Here is a 23164-nt window from a genome sequence, read left to right as displayed (position 1 = left end):
TGGGTCGTGAGTTTTTTGGGTGCCTTTGTGGGTATCGTTTTTATCTAGCTTGACAACTCTCTGTATTCGCTTTGCCTCTACGTAGGGTTTTCTAAAAATCACGCAAAATCGTCCGTCTTGTTTCGACCAATGAACTTCTTTATGCCCACGCATTATTTCTTCTCAATACATGACTGCGACGGGTTCTTCGTGCCCTCACATCGGTTTATACACGCAACTTAGGTGTTTCCGGGGGCATAATTTTCGAGTTGCTCTGGGAACCTATTGTATTTCACGACGAAACCCACGCAACTTCCCTCCATTTTCCTGCACGCAGCCTGCAACCTCTACGCCATTAGGTTTTTCAATTTGGCGATGGGATTCTATTCTTCTTTCAGCCCGTCGCCCCTCTTCTGTTCGCGATTTCTGCACCCACGCAATGCCTAGAGTTTTCGTTTAACCCTTTGTACTCTCTGTGACCTGGGGTTTTCTTCGACACCCACATATTCTAATAAAAATTTGTGCCAATTTTTTTCACGTTTCTCAGAAAGTTGTGATTTGCTTTCTGTCGGCTATGGTTTTTAATAAATCCTCTGATTTTTTGTTGAAATTAGTTTTCAACAACAAATTCCTTGTGCTTTTTTTTTACAAAGATTTTTGGGTCTTCGTCAAATTTTTCTGGATCTGTCAAAATTTGTACCTTGGGATTTGTGCCAACCGTACCTCGTTTAGTCTCAAAGTCTACACCTGAATCTGCCTCGGGTTCCATGCTCTTCAAAAATCAATTTTTCGCCTCTTCAATGAATCTCGCTTTTCATGCATCAAAACGCATGCAAGATGGCGTCTTTGACCAACATAATGTTGGAAGGTAGTCAACAATTTAACAACAAAAAATACAACACATGGAAGCAACAAATGATGACGATCTTTGAATATTGTCGCCTCGATGATCTCGTTCTGGGTAAAGAGACTCATCCTACCACATGTGGACAAGATTAGGATAAGTTTGACGAGCGCAACTAGGAAGTGGTCATGCTTATCAAACTTTCAATTACTAATGATCAGCTGCCTCAAGTGTCGTCAAGCAAGATAGCTGCAAAAATCTAGTCCCATCTAAAGGATCTCCATGAGATATCAAACAAGAGTAGTAAGTTCTTTTTGAAGAACCAACTATTTTCTATCATGATGGATGAGCGTATGTCCTTACAGGAGCATTTGAGAAAAATTAAGGACATTTGAGATCATCTCAAAGCAATTGATCGGAAAATGGAGGAAGAGGATATGGTAGTCATCACCCTGAATTGTCTACCTGAATCCTATGAGCACTTTATAGAAATGCTCAACATTACTTCAACGAATGTTGACTTGAAGTTTCCAGAGTTGTGCACCATATTTTTGTAGCAGGATCATTGGAAACAACAGTTTGGTAGCAATGCCACTTCGTCCTCCACAGAACAAGCCTTCGCAGCCAAATCCTTTAACAAGGATAAAAGCAAATCTCAGTCCTCTCAGCAGAAAGGCCCTAGTTAGTCTCAGGATACCTCGAAGAAGAAGAAAGTTCAGTGCAACTACTGCCACAAGTATGGTCACTTGATAAAGGACTGTCGGAATCATTTGGCTTTTGAACAGCAAAAGCGGGTAGGGTCTCGGCCTAAGCCCAATGTCGCAAAGCACTCACAGCAGAAAGAATCTATCTTTTACGCTTTCATGGTGAAACAACCTGCAGATCATGTGAAGTCTTCTCCTTGGTACATTGACTCCAATACGTCTCAACACTTCACTCATCAGAGTGATTGGTTCACAGACTTCTCACCTTTCACTGATTCAGTCATTTTTGGAGGAGGTGAAGAGTATACTGTTGTCGGCAAGGGCAACGTTCAAATACAGTCTGATGGGAGGAATCTCATTTTCCTCAATGTATACTACGTTCCTGGCATGGAACTAAACCTTCTCTTCGTGAGCTAGATTATGCGACACTCTCCTCAGCTTGATGTGGTATTTAGTTAACACAAGTGTTCGATTGTTGATCATGCGACTTGCACTACTATGGCTGTTGGCATCGAGGATCATGGTCTATATAGACTTGTGGATACGGGTGAGTCTCTGGAGCATGCTTTTGCAGCCAAATCATCTTTTATTAGCAGTCTTTGGCATCAACGATACAGGCAGCTAAACATTCATTATCTTGCTCAGCTTGTTCCAAAAGATTTAGTTCATGGCTTACTTGAGATTCTGACTCAAAATTAGGGAGTTTGCGGAGCTTGTCAGGTTGGGAAGCAGCACAGGACACCATTCAAGGATGGTGACTCATGGCGAGCCTCCAAGGTACTACAATTGGTTCATGTTGATGTATGTGGACCAATGAATACACCTTCTGTTATTGGTTCCACGTATTTCTTGCTTTTTATAGATGATTTCAATCATAAAATGTGGGTGTACTTTCTTAGACAGAAATTAGATGTGTTTATTGTATTTTAGAAGTTTAAGGCCTTAGTAGAGAAAGAGTCTAGCTGTCCCATGGTCACTCTTAGGTCAGATAATGGGGGGGGGTTTGTTCTACCGCTTTCTCCAACTCTTGTGATACTCATGGCATCAAACGCCAGTTAACCACACCATACACCCCTCAGCAGAACGGTGTTGTTGAGCGGCTCTACCGCACTATAACTGAAATGGCTAGGTCAATGTTCTAACACAAGAGTGTTCCCAAGAAATATTGGGCAGAAGCAATATATACTGCAGTTTATCTTCTTTATCAATCTCCCAGACAAGCTGTTAAGGGGAAGACTCTTGAGGAAGCCTGGACTGGTCGCAAACCTAGGATCAGTCATCTGAAAGTCTTTGGCTCTTTAGCATATGTTTGGATTCCAAATGCCAAGCACTCCAAGTTGGATTCCAAGAGTTAGAAACTTATGTTTATAAGGTACAGTGACAACCACAAGGCTTACTGGTAGATTGATGTAGAAACTGATTGTCTCATCTTTAGTCGTAATGTTGTCTTTGATGAAGAACAAGGACCTTTTCAGCTATCCTTGTCTGTGCAAAATTCTGAAGATCAGCCTTTGAAGGCTACTGATTTGGGTGTTCGTCTTCCATTAGGTTCACCTGATGGGAGGGACGATGCAGAATCTGAATTTGATGATGCTCAACCTGAATTTCCTCCGGATGAGGTCGATATTCCACCTATTCAACCTGTTCCAAATCCAATTCCAATTATTCCTCTTGCATCTGATGTTGGTCCTTCTACCCTTTGGCCTAAATGGTGGGCTAAGACCATAAGTGATCTTCATCCTAATGAGCTCATTGAGGGTAGTGTTGTGAGGTATTCACACATCACCCCATTGCAAATGGGGACCCCCACTTTTTTTCGCTTTCTAGGTTGGTTGTCTTAGCCTGGAAGTTAGTTGTTGTCGAGTCTTTGCTATTAACCTTTTGTTTGTAGTTGCTCAAGAGCTGATCAAGTCTCCCTCTTAAGAATGAAGTGAGGTTCAACACTCCCTTTGCCCAGCCAAGGCATAATCACTTCCACTTCTCCCAACACTGTCAATGGGTGCCCAAACCCAATCATACCCATTCCCATTTCTCATCATTGCCATCACCATTTCACCATTCCATTTCCACCTCCCTTACCATTCTTAACTTCCATTTACCATACCTTCTAACTCACCTACCATTCTATACTCCATCTACCCTTCCTTCCACCCATCCCCATATCCTTAATCTCCTTCACATCTCTACATAACCTACCACTTCCATCTCCCTTACCTTACATCCCACCTTCTAACCTATACCTTTACCTACCTAACCCTCTCCTCATCCTAGTACACTCATCCACTACCCTTCATCTACATTTACCTACCTCTACCTTCACCCACATTCTGTAAACCTACCCTTCCATCCCACACCCTAACCTCCCTTCACTAACCCCCATCCCATTATAACCTACACCCTCTTTACCTCCCACTCCACTTTATTCCCCAACATCTCCTAACTCCTCCCACATCCTAAACCTCCTCACCCCACGTATCTCCTACCTTCATCATCCACACCATTATGTCTCCCTTTCCCCAACATCTTCTCCTTCCCTTCCTCACGTAGCAGCTTCCCTTACCACTTCCCTCACATTCCTCTCACACATTTTGGGCCCCACTTTAAACTCAAAATAGAGAATTAAATAAGTTTTGAAGGACTCTTTGCTGGGCCCCACAAAATCTGAAATGGAGATTTTAAAAGCTTCTTTTAAGACATAGTATTTCCTTTGACTTCCTTTACCACCGCAGCCTTGATTGGGCCCCACCAAACTCTAAGGTGAAGGAAAAAGTTTTTTTAAGACATTTTATTTTATTTTTAAAAGGGAGAGCATCCACCTCACCATCCTCATCATATGCCTAAGCCCCTTTAGTCCACGTTGAACCATAGGGCAAGGTGTGGCTCTACAAAGATAGGGAGCTGGCCTTTGAGCAAATATGTGTCACATAAATAAAACACTGGATATTTAATTCCACATAAGGCAAAATCAGACATAAAAGGGGGTCTTGCCAAGCATTGAAGCCAGTATTGCAGGCCTAATACAAGGACAAATATCTGCCTATCAGATCATAAGAAGAGAAAACAGAAAGCAGAGAAAGATTTGATCAAGCATTAAGGTGAATTTAAATGAATTTCTGAGCAATCTCAGACCTGGAAGCATCATTTGCTATGATTTCTAAGATATTTTCATTAAATCTCAGCTTGATTTAAGTTAACCTCTTTAATGCAGGTTTGGGATCAGACATATGTTGAGTCTTGAACATTATAATGGCCTGAGGATGATTTTCTTTCTGGGCTTTAATTATCAAATTCTGTTTCTGTTAATGAAATTGTGCTAACATGGTCACTATCAAGTAAAATCTGAGTTTAATAAAGGGCTATCATATGAGTCAAGGCTGGAAATAAGAATAGTTTTCAGATTTTATATTAATTCTCTGATTTCCAGAATCTAATTACCCTTCATTTTTGCTTTCAATGTTGATACTGTAACTCAAGGTGTTGAAATTGCAGGAGATAGAAGGCAGCAGCCCCAAATCAATGAGGATTCGAAAGGTGAAGACAAGCAAAATTTGATTGATCAAATCCTCAAATACAAATGAAGCTCTGGTCACCTATCTAGGAGTGAAGATTTTGTTTATGTAAAGATAAGATTGCTTTGACTCTGTACAAATGAACACAAAATACCAATCAGTCTTGGTAAAGAATACAAATGAAGATAAAATCATCGATTCTCAATCAGAGAATTAACGCTAGAGGATATAAGTGATATGTTGGGCACTTTTTGTCTTGTGCAAACAAAATTCAATAACTTGATCTGTTTGATGAAGGCAATTGAAGGTGTAAATGCCGATTAAGATTCTTGAAAGTTTCTTTGCCTTGATGTAAATACAACCTTTCCTTTGCTCATAGACATGAACAATTGGCATAAGGGCTGGACAGAAGAGTGCATCAAGGAATGAAATAACCCAGCTAGGGTATTGGGTTGAAAATAGTAAAATACTATCAATTGAAGCATTCCATTCAAGATAGATCAAACAGTTCTGGAACTGTTTCTTATTGGATATAAACCAGATATGCCTAAACTGTCTAAAACAGAAGTAAGGTATTGAAAACAATATTATTTATTTATTATTGGATGATTGAGGAATACCAAGAGCTGACAGAATAATCTAGAGGAGAACCCACGGCGGTCTCAAACCCTTCATTGTCCATCATCAGCGTTGCCTGAGTGAATACCTTTGAAACCCTCAGCAATGGCAAACTGTAATTCTGAAACTGAAATCTGCTACTGTAACTGCACCTACACTTCTGTAGCATGCATGCAGCAACTGGGACTGTTTGCTAGGGGTGGCGTCCAAGGCTTGATGCTCAAGAGTTGCGTCCTTAGCATGGAGTTCTGGCGGCAGACCAAAAATAATATAAAATCATAATGATTGCAGAATACCTCCTTTTCTTCCACCATAGCAATATAACCCTCAACCCTAAAATATGCGCTCCACCTTCAAACCTAAACTTAGTGATAATATTAGGAAAAAGAATAACCCTCAACACTGATCCACAAGGTAGGAAGAAGTCATAAAATATCTAATTTATCTTGGCCCCAAGCCATGACTGAAAATCAGGAAGCCACTTAAGTGAACCAGACCCCACCACTTATTGAATCAAAAGACTTCTCTAACTCAGAAAATTGGCCAAGTATGGAGAAGAAACATACTTAAGCCTTATTAGGAGAAAAAATAACAGCGGCTAGAGAAGGGACATGACAGTCCTCCCTTCCCGAGATTGCTGATCCACAAGCAATCGCAAGTTTGGATGTTGCAAAATTTCCTCTCCTTCTTGTTGTGACGTATTCACACATCGCCCCATTGCAAATGGGGACCCCTGCTTTTTGCTTTCTAGGGTTTGTTTTTCTGGGTTTCTAGGGTTTTGTCTGTTAGCCTTTGCTTTTTGAGTGTTGCCAGAGGGATCAATGGATAGTAGGCTCTGCTCGAGCTAAGATGAGTCAGTAGATGGGTTTCTTTCTAGGTCTTCTTTAAGCTTGGTTTTGTTGGTGGTGTCCAATTTGAGTTCGAGGAAGTCAATGAGTGGTTGAGCAAATTTGGCTAAGACAGGGAAGGAATGAATCAAGGATCTAGCCTAGAACAAAGTCAAGCCAGTTTGAGGGTGAATCGAGCCAAGAATGTAAATTTCGCTCCTGAACCTTCCAAAGGGTCCAGAGCGAAATTCATATTTCCTCTATTTTGCTTCTTAGCTTGACCAAGTTAGGAACTTCTAAGGCATGGTTTGGTAGGTTTTGATACATATTTGCCTTGAAGAGGATTTTGTCCCTTGGGTGAAGAATGATGTTAGCTACCTTCTAGAGAGGATTGGAGGTGAAAAAAATGAAGGATTCTAGCCAAGAAGGTGAATTTCGCTCCTGACCCTTCCAAAGGGTCCAGAGCGAAATTCCTTGCAAGCCTATTTTTTGACCTTGCTTAGACCACAAACCTTGTTTCTTGGGTGAAGAATGATGTTTTGTTACCTTCCAGAGAAGATTGGAGTTGAAAAGATGAAGGATCAAGTCAAGAATGAGATTTTCGCTCCTGACCCTTCCAAAAGGTCCAGAGCGAAAATCCTCCTAGACCTCATTTCTTTCCTTATTTGGCCAAATTTTGATGTCCAAGGTATGTTGAAAGAGAAAATGGGCATATTGAAACCCTTAAGGACGTTTGAAAAAGTTGAGGAATGAGTGTTTTAGCCAAGGAAAGAAATTTCACTCCTAACCCTTCCCAAGGGTCCAGAGCGAAATTCCTTACAAGCCTACCTTTTGACCTTTCTTAGGCTTAAAACCTTGTTCCTAGGGCGAAGAAAGGTGAGATTCTACCTTGCAATGAAGTTTCAAGTTGAAAGAATGATGATTTTTGGTCAAGAATGAGATTTTCGCTCCTGACCCTTCCAAAGGGTCCAGAGCGAATTTTCTCAAAACCTCTCTTTGCTATCAATTTTGTGCTAGATGAGTGAGGGTTAAGGTAAAATCAAGAAGGAGATGCCCCTGAGAGTGACTTCAAGTTGCTAGAAATCATCGAAATTGAAGGAATTGAGCCAAGTTAAGATTTTCGCTCCTGACCCTTCCAAAGGGTCCAGAGCGAAAATCCCAAGTTCACCTACTTTCTTTGCAAGGCAAGATTAAAATTTTGATTTTTATGGCCTAGAGAGGAGTGAGACGAGGTGTCCTAAGTCTTGGAGGTGATTTGAAGTTGAAAGGATGGAGAAATAACCCTAAAACAAGATTTTCGCTCCTGACCCTTCCAAAGGGTCCAAAGTGAAAATCCTAAATCTACATATTCCTTTCAAATTTGTGCCAAACCATGCCTAGACCAAGGTGAAAAATGCCCTTGAGATTGCCCTTGAGTTGATTGTTGTCTCCAAAAATGATGATTTTGGGCTAGAGGAAGAAATTCGCTCCTGACCCTTCCAAAGGGTCCAGGGCAAAAATTCTTTAATCACCTTTTCTCCTTGCAAAATCAAGTCAAACTTGGGTTGGATGAGAGAAGAGAGGTGTTTCCTTGCCTTGTGAGGTGAATTCAAGATGAAATGATGGATGAACATGCTAGAAAACTTGAAAATCGCTCCTAACCCTTCCAAAGGGTCCAGGGCAAAATTGTGCAAAACCTATCTTTTCCCTCAATTTTATGCCAAATCTAGTGTGGATCAGGATCAAAGAAGGCCTTAGGAATGACTTTGAATTATTAATGATTATCAAATTTGAAGGAATTGAGCCAAAAAGTGATTTTCACTCCTGAACCTTCCAAAGGGTCCAGAGCGAAAATCTTAAAACCACCTATTTTCCTTGCAAGTCTAGTCAAACGTTAGGTTTTCATGGCTTGGATGGGTGCGAGGAGACATGTTCTTACCTTTTGAAGTTAATTGGTGTTGAAAAATGATGGAAATTGGCCCAAACCAAGGATTTCGCTCCTGACCCTTCCAAAGGGTCCAGAGCGAAAATCCTAGGATCACCTACTTTCTTTGCAAGACAAGTTAAAATTTTGATTTTTATGGCCTAGATAGGAGTGAGTGTCCTTAGTCTTGGAGGTGAGTTCAAGTTGAAATGATGGAGGAATGAGTCTAAAACAAGATTTTCGCTCCTGACCCTTCCAAAGGGTCCAGAGCGTAAATCCTAAAACCCATCATTTTCTCCAAAATTTGTGCCAAGCTAAGCCGAGACCTACGTAAGATAAGCCTTAAGATTGCCCTTGAATGGATTTTGGTCACCAAAAATGTAAATTTTGAGCTAAAACAAGGATTTCGCTCCTAACCCTTCCAAAGGGTCCAGAGCGAAATCCTAGATAGGTCCTGTCCCTGGCCATGATTTTGAGCGAATTTTCCCTTTAGGCCTTCTGAGGATCAAGCAAATGTTGTCAAGTTGAAAGATAGATCCAATTGAGGGAGTCAAGGGGAGACAGAGTGAGAAGAATGGAATTGAGTGAGGGAAGACAAGCTAGGAATGAATTTCGCTCCTGACCCTTCCAAAGGGTCCAGAGCGAAATTCTTCAAATCAACTATTTTTCCCTTGTGTGAGGCCAAGACTTTGATTCTTAGGGCATGGTTGAGGATGGAAGGATGTTATTTAGCCTTGCAAGATAGATTGGAGTGAAGAAGATGAAGGATCAAGCTTAAAACTTGAATTTCGCTCCTGACCCTTCCAAAGGGTCCAGAGTGAAAAACACTAAAACCATCCTTTTTTTTATTTTTTGTGCTAAGTCAGGCCTGGACTAGGGTGAGAAAAACTATTTGGAATGCCTTGGAAAGATGTTTGACCTTCAAAAGTGTGAATTTTGAGCTAAAATGAGAATTTCGCTCCTGACCCTTCCAAAGGGTCCAGAGCGAAATTCTGGATAGGTCCTGTCCCTGGGGAGAACCTTGAGCAAGCTTCATTTTAATATCTTTTGATGATGATTTAAGGTATAAAATGCTATGTTAGAATAAATATATTATGTGTCCTTAATCATTTTATGGTTTGTCTTGCAGGTGAAAGAAGACCAAGCCAGGGCAAGGACGGCCTCCTCCAGTCCAACATCAGCAGGGATGACCTCCTCCAGTCCAGCATCATCAAGGACGACCTCTTCTAGTCTAGCATTTGAAGGAAAGGTACACCATCCATCCTGCACATCAAAGACAAAGGAGGTTAAAGCAAGGGTCCATTGGAGAAGCAGAGAGTCTCGGAAGAGTTAATTAAAGTTAGCTTCTCGGCATCATCAAATTGAACATCAACCAAGTTGCAAGCGTCAGACAAGGTGGCATCCCAATCATCACTCCTCCAATCGGATGGGTCCACCTCAGTGTGTCGAGATTCAATGTACCTGACTCATTGGAGATGGTACAAACTTCGATGTACCTACCCCGATTATCCATTGGTCGTATTCCAGAGAAGACATGTGTCCAAATAATGCAATTATTTCATTGGCCAGAATTGAGTTTGTTGTAACAAACCCTAATTAGGGTTTTCATTGTAAAATCTCAGCCATTGATCTCAAGTTGATCTGAGCCATCGAATTGTATTGAGGGCACTATATAAGCCCTGGCTCCTCATTTGTAAAGATAATTGTTAGTCAATAGTCAGTAGTGGGGTGAATAGTTAGAAATAGTGAATAGTCAGCTGATAGAGTAGCAATTAGAGTAAATTAGGAAGAGAAGGCAAGAAATTGTTGCCTTGATTGTAAATGAACCCCTTTTTTTATTGAAGATATGGTGAAAAATGTCATTTCTTTACAATACGCATGGTCTCTTGTTGAATCTTCATTGTAGATGGTAAATAATTAGATTGAATGAAGAAAATTGTTGAATCCACCTGTGTGGAATCCGTCTAGTCCATACCACTAGCCTCTTACTAATTGTAAGTGCACCCTGCGTGGTCAACTGGCATAAAATGAGCTTAATCTTAAGTCGTTACACGTCTATTGTTCATGCATTATCTTGAATGGTGATCAGTCTGATGGTGTACGATTTGAACATATTGGAAGCATCCCTTAGAAGATCGCACTGAGTTGATGTCGGATTGTTCAAGCCTGATGGTGAGACTCAGCCCAGTAGGACTCCACCTAGTCGTTCATCCATCTTCTTGCATTCTAGGTAGTAGAGTAGACTTCCTGAACCCTGCATCTTTTGTCATTTGTTTGTCTTCCAGTTAGTTAATAGGACCTGTGATTCCAACAAATCAAACGTTTAGGTCGTCAAGTGTAAGTCCCCTTGTGATTCCAGCAAAATCACATCATACCACAGAGAGCTTATCCACGAGTAGAGAACCTACATACAAGAACCTTGGAGTTACCTCGACTAATCCTTCAGCGAGATCTTCAGTAGTCGAGAAACTTTGCTCAAGAGAGGATAAGGTACCTTTAGGTATTTTATTTCGTGTTCGCATGTGCATGAAAAACACATCAACACTTCCAAAGAAGCATCTTCTAAAGGTAAATCCTTCCATTTAATTAGATATTCCCGGATCACTTTATGTCTCAGTTTTCTCTCTCGCCAATCAGGAATGCCTTCAGGTACAAGCACCAACTTCCCAGACTCATCTAATGGTGGTAATTCAGGAGATGCAATTGTCTGTTGTCCCACAACCTTCTTCAAACAGGAAATGTGAAAAATATTATGAATCTTACTACCTAAGGGAAGCTCAAGTTCATAGGCAACTTCTCCAATCCTTCTAATCACCTTATAGCGTCAATAAAATCTCGGTTTCAATTTTTCTGCTCCACTGCTCTTTAGGGAAGATTGTCTGTCAGGTAGCAAGCGAAGGAATACTAAATCACCAACCTGAAATTCCCTTTCCACTCTATGCTTGTCTGCATACATTTTTTGTTGTTTTTGTGCATGTAGAATATTATCCTTCAACACTTTTGAGTATATCTTGGTACTCCAATATAGTCTCCCTTGCCCGGGGTACCTTGCTATTATCAGAAGCCAAGTCCACAAATGACAAAGCCTCATATCCATACAGAGCTTTAAATGGGGACATCCCAATAGTCATATGATATGTTGTATTGTAGCAGTATTCACCCATATACAGCCATCTGATCCATGTACGTTGTTGTCTTCAAACATAATTTCGGAGATAGCCTTCAATCCATTTGTTTACTATTTCCATCTGCCCATCCGTCTGAGGGTGATTACTGGTACGCGGTGTCAGCTCTATCCTTACCAACTGAAACAACTCCTGCCAAAACAAGTTGATGAACTTGCTGTCCCTATCACTAACAATGGTCTTCGAAAGACCATGCAATCTGAATACCTCTCTAAAAAACAAATCAGCAACCTGTGGTGCTAAGTAATCTGTGGCAATGGCAAAGAAATGGGAATATTTGGTCAATCTATCCACCACAGCAAATATGCAATCCTTCCCTTGTACCCTTGGGAGACCCGTGATGAAGTCCATTAAAATACCCTCCCACTTTTGTTCAGGAATGGGTAGGGGTTGTAGAAAAATTGTTGGAAAGGTATGTCCTGCCTTATTCTGTTGACAAATTAAGCACTCACGAACATATTGCAGCACCTCATCCTTAAGACCTTTCCAAGAGAATCTTTCTCTAATCCGCCTATAAGTCTTAAAGAAACCTAGATGCCCGACCATGGGAGTCTCATGTAAAGCTTTCAAGATATTCTGCTTCAACTTGGACCCTGGTACAAGATAGATTCTACCCTTATAGTATATTATATCTTCTAGCACGGTATATCTGTCATCATGCATCTTCTCATCCAGTATATAACAAGCAAAAGAATCCTTAGCATATTCAGCCACCAACTGTGATTTCCAATCAGCTGAAACTTTTGTAAGTGAACAAAGAATAGGCCTCCTAGAAAGTGCATCAGCCACCACATTTTTCTTCCCTTTGATGTATTCCACATCAAAATCATACACCTGAATCTTGCTCACCCATTTTTGCTGCCTCTCATTAAGATCCTTCTGTTCCAAAAAATATTTCAAACTATTATGATCGGTTCTAACAATAAATTTAGCACCCACCAAGTACTGTCTAAATTTGGCTAAAGCATGCATGATAGCCAACATCTCCTTGTCATAGGTGGAGTACAGTTTTTCTAGATCTATGAGCTTCCTGCTCTCAAACACAATAGGATGTCTATCCTGCATCAATACTGCTCCAATTCCATATCCTGAAGCATCACACTCCACAATGAAAGGCTTTGTAAAATACGGTAGTGCTAACACTGGACATGTACTCATAACACTTTTGAGTTTCTCAAAGGTAACTTGTGCTTTTGTGGTCTACTGAAAAGCCCCTTTCTTTGTAAGATCAGTCAATGGCGAAGCTAACTGGGAAAAGCCTTGTATAAACCTCCTATAATAGCAACATGATCCCAAAGATCCTCTGAGATCAGAGATATTTTTGGGAATTGGCCACCCCTGGATTGCCTGAATCTTCTCCTGATGTACCTTTACCCCGTCAACACCTATCACATGTTCCAAGTAGAGAATTTCTAACATTCCAAACTCACACTTAGAAGCTTTGGCAAACAAAGATTGTTGTTCCATGATGTTGAGGACCACGTCTAAGTGTTGTGAATGTTCATCCCACGTTTTACTGTATATTAGTATGTCATCAAAGAATACTAATACAAACTTCCTCAACTGTTCATGGAATACATGATTCATGCAAGACTGAAAAGTTGCAGGAGCATTGGTCAAACCAAAGGGCATGACAAGAAATTCGAAGTGCCCATAATGACAACGGAAGTGCCAATTTTGGAGAACAAAAATGAACCATGTAATTCATCCAACAATTCATCTATTCTAGGAATAGGGTACCTGTTCTTAATGGTTCTTTTATTCAATGCTCTGTAGTCTATAAACATCCGTAATGTGCCATCTTTCTTCTTGACCAGCACTATTGAAGAAGCAAACGAACTAGAACTTGGCCGGATATGACCCATTTTCAGCAACTCCTTAATTGTCTTTTCTATTTCCTCTTTGAAGTGACAAGGATGTTTGTAAGGAGTGGTTATTACTGGTTTTGAGCCCTCTTCCAGCTCAATAACATGCTCAAATCCTCTATCAGGAGGACATCTTGGTGGAATATCTCCAAACACTGCACCGTGTTTGTCCAACATAGACTGTATATCCACATGATAGACTAGTTCTTTTTTTGTAACAGCATTATTAGAAACAAAACAATGGGCTGCCCACTCAATGTCATCATGACGGAAAAGAGACTCCATTCTTTTGGCAGAGACTACTCTAGGTCCACCATCCACCATGGCTTTCAACACTGTTTTCTTACCCTCAACCATAAACTCCAACTGCATTTGTTTTAAATCCTGAACATACCTTTCTAAGGATTCAAGCCACTAGAGACCCAAGACAACATCCACATCACTGAGATTAAGAACATAAAAATCTCCTATCAAGGTATAGTCTCCCATTTGAATTTTAAGTTGAGGTAAAACTTGGGTACAACTCAAGGGAAAACCATCCGCCACAATCACATTAAATCCAGGGAACTCCTCTGCTTGAAGTCCACGTTTGCTAACAAGACTCTCATCAATGAAATTGTGAGTTGCGCCGCTATCTACCAAACATACTATTCGTTGTCCCTTTATGACTCCTTTCAGCCGAAAAGGTCTACCTTTCGGAATTCCACAGAGAGTAGCTACCTGTGGATTTTCTTCAACAACGGTATCTTCCAATTCAATCAGTGGATTCTGAAACCCCTGTGTGTTATCTTTCTCAACCATTTCCTCGGACTCATCCTCATCTTCTGAGTGAACTTCAATTAAATGAAGTTTGCCTTTACCAAGGTAGCGGTGTCCTGGTTCCCAAGGCTCTTTACAGGAAAAGCACAACTTCTTCCTCCTAAGCTCATTTCTAGACTCCTGATCAGCCTTTGAAGGAGTACTTCTTGGTTGGTTGAAACTTGTACTCCTTTGTTGATTCGGGCCTTTTTTCTCAGCTTTCCATGGACTGTATACTTTTTTGTGAGGCTGATAAGGTGTTGAAACTTCTAAATCCATAGCTAGTCCGATGGAATCATCAAGGGAGTTCGGCCTGTGAGATTTCACTAAGCCTATCAATCTATCATTAAGTCCTTCAACAAAGAGCATGGTGATCCTTTCCTAAGGCATATCGGGCACCATTACTGCAATCTTCTAGAATTCATTGATATATGATTCCAGCTGTTCGGTTTGCTTCAATTGAGCCAACTCTCTGTAATAAACTTCTATATCTTTCCTGTCAAAGCGGGTGATCAGCCTATTAACAAATTCTTCATATGATTGAATCATGGCATGATCCTGGGAAACGAGACCGTGATGCCACCAGTCATATACTACCCCTTCCAAATGCATGGTAGCAAACTATATTGCCTTTTCCTCTTCTATGGGCTTGAGTGCCAGGAAGGTATCCAACTTATGAACCCATGATCTCGCTGATAGTTCTCCAATTCCATTAAAAGTTGGAATATTTATCTTATTCAAGGCATCTTTATATTCCAATGGCTGGAAAGCTTGCCTCACTGGACCTCTAGGCCTCCTGTCTTGTCTTTCCTGACGATTCCTGGACTTGTCCCTACATTGGTTCATGAACTGATTTAAGTTCATTAGCTGCCTTACGTCAGCTGGTAGCTGCATATATTCATCTTGTGCCACCATGACATCAACTGTGACATGAGTTTCTTCTTCCTCTGCTTCAGGAGGGGGTTCTCTGTCATTTTGACGTGGTAAAAATTGAGGACGTAAAGGTCGACCAGACCTTGTATCAGCTGTCCATACCACATTGGAGGCAGTTCTATCTTGATTTCCCTATCCAACCTCACCTCTATTGTGATGACTACTTGACCTTCTTGAGCAAGCATGATCAATTCTCAATTGCCCTATGGCTGTGATCATTTTGTCCTGGAACTGTTGCATCATTTGCTGCTGCTATTGGGCGAACACTGTCAAAAAGTTATCCAGTTGATTATTCAAATCTCTAGGTGGACTTGCATCTCTTCTTTCACCCATCTCAGATTCAACTGGGATAATTTCGGCTTCTTCACGTTGTCCATACCTACTCCTTGTATTGTATTTGTGATATTCTAACCCTCTAGAGTGCATAGAACCCTGTTACAAGAACATGCAACGAAAAAGCAAACTAAACCCCACAGACTCGCAGGGTTTGTGGCTCTGATACCACTGAAATAACCCAGCTAGGGTATTGAGTTGAAAATACTATCAAATTGAAGCATTCCATTCAAGATAGATCAATCTTATTGGATATAAACCAGATATGCCTAAACTGTCTAAAACAGAAGTAAGGTATTGAAAACAATATTATTTATTTCTTATTGGATGATTGAGGAATACCAAGAGCTAAAAAAAAATCTAGAGGAGGACCCACGACGATCTCAAACCCTTCATTGTCCATCATCAGCATTGCCTGAGTGAATACCTCTGAAACCTTCATAAATACCTCTGAAACCCTCAGCAATGGTGAACTGTAATTCCGAAACTGAAATCTGCTACTGTAACCGCACATACACTGTTGTAGCATGCATGCAGTGACTGGGACTGTTTGCTTGGGGTGGCATCCAAGGCTTGATGCTCAGGGGTTGCGTCCTTAGCATGGAGTTCTGGCGGCAGACCAAAAATAATATTAAATCATATTGATTGCAGAATACCTCCTTTTCTTCCACCGTAGCAATATAACCCTCAACCCTAAAATATGCGCTCCCCCTTTAAACCTAAACTTGGCGATAATTTAGGGAAAATAATAACCCTCAGCGCTGATCCACAAGGTAGGAAGAAGTCATAAAATATCTAATTTATCTTGGCCCCAAGCCATGACTGAAAATCAGGAAGCCACTTAAGTGAACCGGACCCCACCACTTATTGAATCAAAAGACTTCTCTAACTCATAAAATTGGCTAAGTATGGAGAAGAAACATACTTAAGCCTTATTAGGAGAAAAAATTACAGCGGCTAGAGAAGGGACATGACAAGGAAAGTGTTGATGAGAGCAGGCTGGAGATAGCCATTTAAGGGGATCGAATTAATGGAGATTTTGATAAAAAGCTGCTGGAGATGGTAAATTTGAACAATCTCCTCTTGAAAAGCATTTCCTTTGCCTTTGAATTTGAGCAATCTTCATGAGAAATTCACTTCAGGAATCAAGGAAGGAGAGCAAACTTCAGGAATTGAGGAAGGAGAGAGAATTTAATAAGCTTGCTAAGTGGAGCGAAATCTTACTTCATATATTCCTAAGTGAGAGCGAATTTCTTTCATATGCCCGAGAAATGATGTGAGAGTATTTACCTTGAGTCGATATAATTTTGAGTTGAAATCAACTTCATGTTCAAGCCTACATGAGCGAACTTCACAAATCAGGGTACATGAGCGAGCTTCACAAACTAAGGTAGATGAGCGAAATTCATGATTTGAAGGAGCATAGCGAAATTCATGTTGGAAGTAGAGGAGCGAAGGAGATTTGATAGCATTTATTTTGAGTTGATTCAATTTGGAACAAACTTCATCTTCAAACACCTAAGAGCAAAACTTCACAATTTGAAGGAGCATAGCAAAATTCATGTTAGAAGTAGAGGAGCGAAGGAGATTTGATAGCATTTACCTTGAGTTGATTCAATTTGGAACAAACTTCATCTTCAAACACTTGAGAGCAAAACTTCACAAATCAGCCTACATGAGCGAACTTCAAGAATCAGCCTACATGAGCAAACTTCACAATTTGGAGGAGATGAGCGAATTTGTTTCAAAACAAGATACAAAGCAGCTAATAGATCATTACCTTAAGCTGAACTGATGCCTTAACCTATTTAGGAAAGGACAAATTCGAATTCAAGATGATGAAAGGCAAGTTTACTTCATGTTTGGAGGGACATGAGCAAACTTCATGTTCGAGCACCTATGAGCGAACTTCATGAATGGACAGAGGGGAGCGAACTTCATTTTCTGAGATTCAAGAGCGAATTTGCAAGACTGATTACAAGACCACTACCTTAACTAATTTGATGTTTGGAAAGAGTCATTTTGAGTTGAGAAGATGAAAGGTGAAAGTTCAAAGATCACTTCATGTGAAGCAAGTCTAAGGGTAACTTCATGAACATCAGTATTGGAGCAAATTTCTCTAGGAGTGAAAAACAACTTCAAGTGCTCCTTCACGAAGGCAAATTCTCTCTAAATGCTTTTATTAAACCTGCAAACCACATGCAATTACATAATTATACCAAACTAGGAGATTATATAGAAGATATATATATCATGTGTGTTTGATGCTTGCTTGTTTGTTGTGCAAGAGACGAAGAAAGAAATCAAGGGGATCGCATAGAAAAAGGATTGAAACAAGTTGCTCGAAGATCAAATTTCAACATCAAGATTAAGATACAAGGAAGATATCCTCACAGGAACTTCTTAGACAGGCACAAGAAGATGATTACACAAGAAGCACTCACTAATACAAGAGCATGATCCAGATACTCAAAGTCTAATGCATTGAAAGAATCAACGACATGAAGGGAGTCACAAAGAAGGAATTCCAAAGGAGAGAAGCAGTGGTGACATCAAAAGTTCGTTCCAAGGCAACATCAATACTTCAAAACTAATATCTATACCTTGCACCTCCATGATTGAAACCCTCAAGAGGATAGTTTCAGAAGAGTTAATCAAAGTTAGAAGATCATCATCATCGTTGAAGCTGAATAATGTTGAGTATCAAGAAATATTCCTTCATGATGATCTATCAAGCCTACAAGTGCAAGTTAAAGGTGGAATCCTAGTCATCATCCCAGTCACTACTCACCAATCAGAGGAGTTCCACATCAGCACATCTTGATTCAAAGCACCTGACTCACCCATGATGGCACAAACTTCGAGGCACCTACCCTTATTATCTTTTGGTTATGCTAAAATGTTGTAATTATTTCATTGGCCAAAACTGAGTTTGTTGTAACAAACCCTAACTAGGGTTTTCATTGTAAAATCTCGGCCATTGATCTCAAATTGATCTGAGCCATTGAATTGTATTGAAAGTATTACAAAAGGCTCAAGCTCTTCATTTGTAAAGGGTTAATAGTGAATAGTAATAGCAATAGTGAGTAGTGAATAGTTAGTAGTAGGAGAAGAATAGCATAGCAATTAGAGTAGAAGTTAGATTAGGAGACGGCAAAGATTGTTGCCAAACCTTGTTGTAAACAACAATTGATTTCATTGAAGTTGTGGTGAATTTGATTTGTTGCTTCAACAACTTGCATGATCTTTACTTCTCAATTTGCTTTCATGTTGATTAGATTGAATGGAAGAAATTGTTGAATGCATTTATATGGAATCCGTTTAGTCCATACCACTAGCCTCTTGCTGATTGTAAGTGTGCCTTGTGTGGTCAACTGGAGTGATATGAGCTTAACTTCAGATTGTCATAAGTCCATTGTTCATGCCTTAACTTGAATGGTGATCAATGTTTGATGGTAATGATTTGAACATCTTTGAAATGTCCTTAGAAGATTGCATTAAGCTTGTGTCAAATTGTTCAAGTTGATGGTGAGACCTTGCCCAGTAGGATTCCATCTAATCATTCATCCATCTTCTTACATTCTAGGTCTTAGAATAGAACTCCCCAACCCTTTATCTTTTGCCCTTTTTTCAATTCAAGTTAGCTTAGGATAGAAAAGCATCACAGGATTGCAACATTAGATGATCGAGTTCCAGCGATTCAAGCATTCAACAATTCAACGTAAGTGCCTTTGTGATACCAGCAATCACATCAACCCACTGTGCTTATCCACACGTCAAGACCTAACATTTATGAACCTTGGAGTTGTCTCAAGTGATCCTTAAGCCAATCTTCAGCATTTGAGAAACTTTGTTCAAGAGAGGATAAGATACTTTTGGGTATTTTATTCTGTGTTCGCATGTGCATTAAAAAACAAATCAACAGGTAGATCTTCCAGAAACAAGAGCAAGCAGCAAACTACAGTCAACTTGGCTCTCATGGCCAACATTCACAGTGTTTTTGAGCCTCAAACATATTCTAAGGCTAAAGGAATTCCTGAGTGGGAAAAGGCTATGGAAGCTGAACACCAAAGTCTTCTGAAGAATAACACTTGGGTCCTCTCTAATCTTCGACTAGGGAAGAAACCCATTAGTTGCAAATGGGTGTATAAAGTTAAGTACAAAGCTAATGAAACTCTTGACAAGTACAAAGCTCGTCTCGTTGCTAGGGGGTTCTCACAGAAGGAAGGCATTGACTATGAGGACTTTTGCTCCTACAGCCAAAATGAGTAACATTTGGCTTGTCCACAGCCCCCAAGGCTGATCATTGGGTAGCAACGAAGCATGTGATGTGTCATGTGAAAGGCACCTCTGATTTTGGTCTTCTATACAGCAGAAGTCACGATCCTAGACTCATTGGTTTTACAGACTCAGGTTGGGCAAGTTTTGTTGATGACTGGAAATCAACGTCTGGGTATGTTTTCAGTTTGGGATCCGGTGCAGTCACATGGACTGGCAAGAAGCAACAGGCAATGGCTCTTTCCTTGACAAAAGCAGAGTAGCAAGGAACAGTCAAGGCAGCTTGTGAGGCAGTTTGACTTCGGAGGCTGCTTTCAAAGATGTAGATGTCTCAAGCAAGTCCTACTCCCCTTTACTGTGACAATCAAGGGGTGCTCAAACTGGCCAAGAATCCGGTCTTCCACGAGAGAACCAAGCATGTTGAACTTCATTGTCACTTCATTTGGAAGCCGATTGAAGATGGATTGGTTCAGTTGCTGTATGTTCCGATAGATGATCAAACAACAAATATTCTCACCAAGTCTCTGAGCCTGGACAAGTTTGTAAAATTTAGGAGGCAACTTGGTGTAGTTGATAGATTGACCATTACGGAAGGGTATTAGAATAATATCTTTATTATTAATTATTAATGGTCAATAATGTATCATAATGAACATTTTAGTTAGTTTCTATTTTTCTTCTGTTTATGATTGTTTCTTAATAACATCGTCTTCATGAACGCTACATGTACACTTCCATTCTTTTAATAAAATAATTGCATTCCATAAACATAGACAAAATCAACACTATAATACACATAATGTAACGTTCCAACAAAAAGTCAACCTTTGACTTCACACTAAAAAATAAAGAGCACCTTCAATTCTACGAGTTTTTCATAAGTATTCTATCTGGTTCTCTCAATTTTAAAATTAGCAAACACAGGACTGACAAATTTCATGTAGACAAAATCAACATTAAATATATACTATACTTCCACATGAAATTCTAAGCTCCTCCTTTCACATTTAAACAAAAGAGGACCTCGGAGTAGTAATCATACCTTACTGAGAAAACCAATCCTTCAACTTATATTCTTTATAAACAACATTTCTATCTTATTTTCTCAAATTAAATCTCAATGCATATATGATAGGTCTGACATACAAACAAAATCAACGCCACACATACTAAACTTTCACATATTTTCAGTCTTGTGCTTTTACGTTAAAACAAAAAGGAGTATCATAGCAGAAATCGTACCACCTAAAGAAAAGAAAAAATTCTTCAATTTTTACATTCATGAAGAAATTTTCATTTTATTCTTTTCCATTCAATCTCAAAAAATGATGCTCAAAATGTATATGCAACAGGCAAATTTTGTGTGGACAAATTCAACATTTCATATTTATTGAACTTTTATTTGCATTTCGGCCTTCTGTTTTTACATTTTGAATTACAAGATTCTCTAATATACTTGGGGGTGGGGGCGAATTTTACACTTTCTACATAAAATTTCCATGTTATGCTCTTAAACTTGGGGCAGATAAAATCAATATTGTACATTTCTTCCATTCAGATTTCCTATACAAAACTACTCACTTGTGCTCTTAAATGTGGCATAAAAATGGCTGCACGCTTTAATTTGGCATAGTCACACTTTTGGTAACACTAGAACAGTGCTTATTTTCTGCAATTTTGTGTATGTAATTTCTTTTGTAATGTCTAGATGTTTTCTATGCATAACTAACAGTTTAAGCTTTGGCCGCTCAAAATGCACCTTGACAGAAAAATTACATAAATTTTCAGCTTTAGGCTCTTAAGTTCAAAGATAATCTACAAACTACCTTAGTTAAAAGTTAAGCCAATGGAAACATATAATGAACCAAGAGAATGCACGCAGAGTGAACATATTTCATGCGGACAATATCGTAACTACACAATTTAAAAAAAAAAATTAAGCTTCCTACTCAAAGTTTCAACCTTCTGCTTTCACATTGAATAAATAAAAGTTGCGTGATAGCAATGGCACCTTCAAGAGCAAATTCCTTCATTTTTGTAATTCCAAATGAAATTTCAATTTTATTACCTTCAATTTTAATTTTGTGAGGACAAAACCAACACTTTATATCCAGTGATTTACTTTACTTTTACACGCAATTTCAACCTTATCTGCTCTTACAATTCATTAAAAAAGACGCCCAGAGTAGTAATCGTAAATTAGTGAGAAAAAACACCTACAATTTTCACACTTTCAAACAAAATTTTCCATTTAAAACTTAAAACACAAAATTTCCGTCTATAATCTTTAGAAAGTGACGCCTAATTGCATATAGAATAAGCAGTTTCCAGTGGATAAAATCAGCACCTCATATTTACTTAACATTAACACGAAAATTCAACCTTCAGATCTTAAATTTAAAACAAAAAACAGAAGTTAACGAATAGAAAGCTGACCTTATTAAGCAAAAAGTTGGGAAAGAGCTGATTGTTAGTTAAATACTGTCCACAGCAGGGGCAATTGTTCTTATTACTCAGATGAGTCATAATACATGTATAACAAAAACTATGCCCGCACGCCGTCAGAAACGCATCCTTAATTGTCTGCATGCAAATAGGGCAAAAAAAATCCTTATCCAAATCCAACTTTTTTACACCGGGCAGACCCGGGTTCGATCCCTGCGAAAGCCACTCTCCACTACCGGTATTATTATTGTTCACGTCACTTGATGGCGCCTCCTGCAACATCATTGCCTCCGCCTTGACGGAATTAGGCACGCGAACTCCGGCAGAACCTTCCATTGTTTTCCTCTATTCTCCTGTCAATTAACAGATTATCAGAGCCATACAGAATGTTTTGTTTACAGTGTGCAAGTGAACCCCCTGTATAACCCCGCTTTAACTCGCCCGGGGTTATAACGAATAAACTAGAGTTAAGTAAAGTGGCCACGGGGGTGCGAGAATGTGAGGGTGATATTTCCCCACGATGACGTCATGAATCAGCCCTCATTTTTTAAAATTATTTTTGTATTTGGCGGGGTGTATTTAATGCTATATTTTGAAAGCAGTGTCGAATATGAGGTGGGGGTTTGGAAGGTGTGAAATGGGCCGGCAACTCTGAGCCACTAAAATATGGATGCTTCACGTCGTCGTATCAAGTGCGAGGGTCCATCTAGATAAACCTGGGGAAATGCGGTCATTATAATATCCTCCGATAACTGCTATACTTTTCTCTTTTTTATATTGGAGTTGAAATAAAACAATTACATTTATCCTTAAATGACTTAATGGAGGCGATGCATAGTTGTGCTTTGTTTTATTCCCTCCTAATGTTTTAAGAATATGATGTAATTATTGTTTCATTTTTATTTTTTTTATGGAGGATTTTTCATTCACAAAGTTAATTTAG

General features: G+C 39.5%; 1 protein-coding gene across 2 annotated transcripts in view; it reads right to left on the bottom strand.

Moving 5' to 3' along the window:
- Nucleotides 1-22681, bottom strand: part of LOC131068614 (E3 ubiquitin-protein ligase COP1) — a 67931-nt gene extending 45250 nt beyond the window's left edge. Inside the window, exon 1 of one of the 2 annotated variants that reach the window (XM_058003845.2) lies at nt 22213-22681. In XM_058003845.2, coding sequence (XP_057859828.1) covers nt 22213-22557 — 345 coding nt within the window. In that variant the 5' untranslated portion in view covers nt 22558-22681. The remainder of the gene's footprint in view (nt 1-22212) is intronic. The other variant, XM_058003844.2, reaches the window with a different exon arrangement.
- Between the last annotated feature and the right edge of the window lie 483 nt (nt 22682-23164).

This window comes from Cryptomeria japonica, chromosome 3 (assembly GCF_030272615.1).
Source record: "Cryptomeria japonica chromosome 3, Sugi_1.0, whole genome shotgun sequence".
Lineage (NCBI taxonomy): Eukaryota > Viridiplantae > Streptophyta > Pinopsida > Cupressales > Cupressaceae > Cryptomeria > Cryptomeria japonica.
This window is presented reverse-complemented; position numbering and strand designations above follow the sequence as displayed.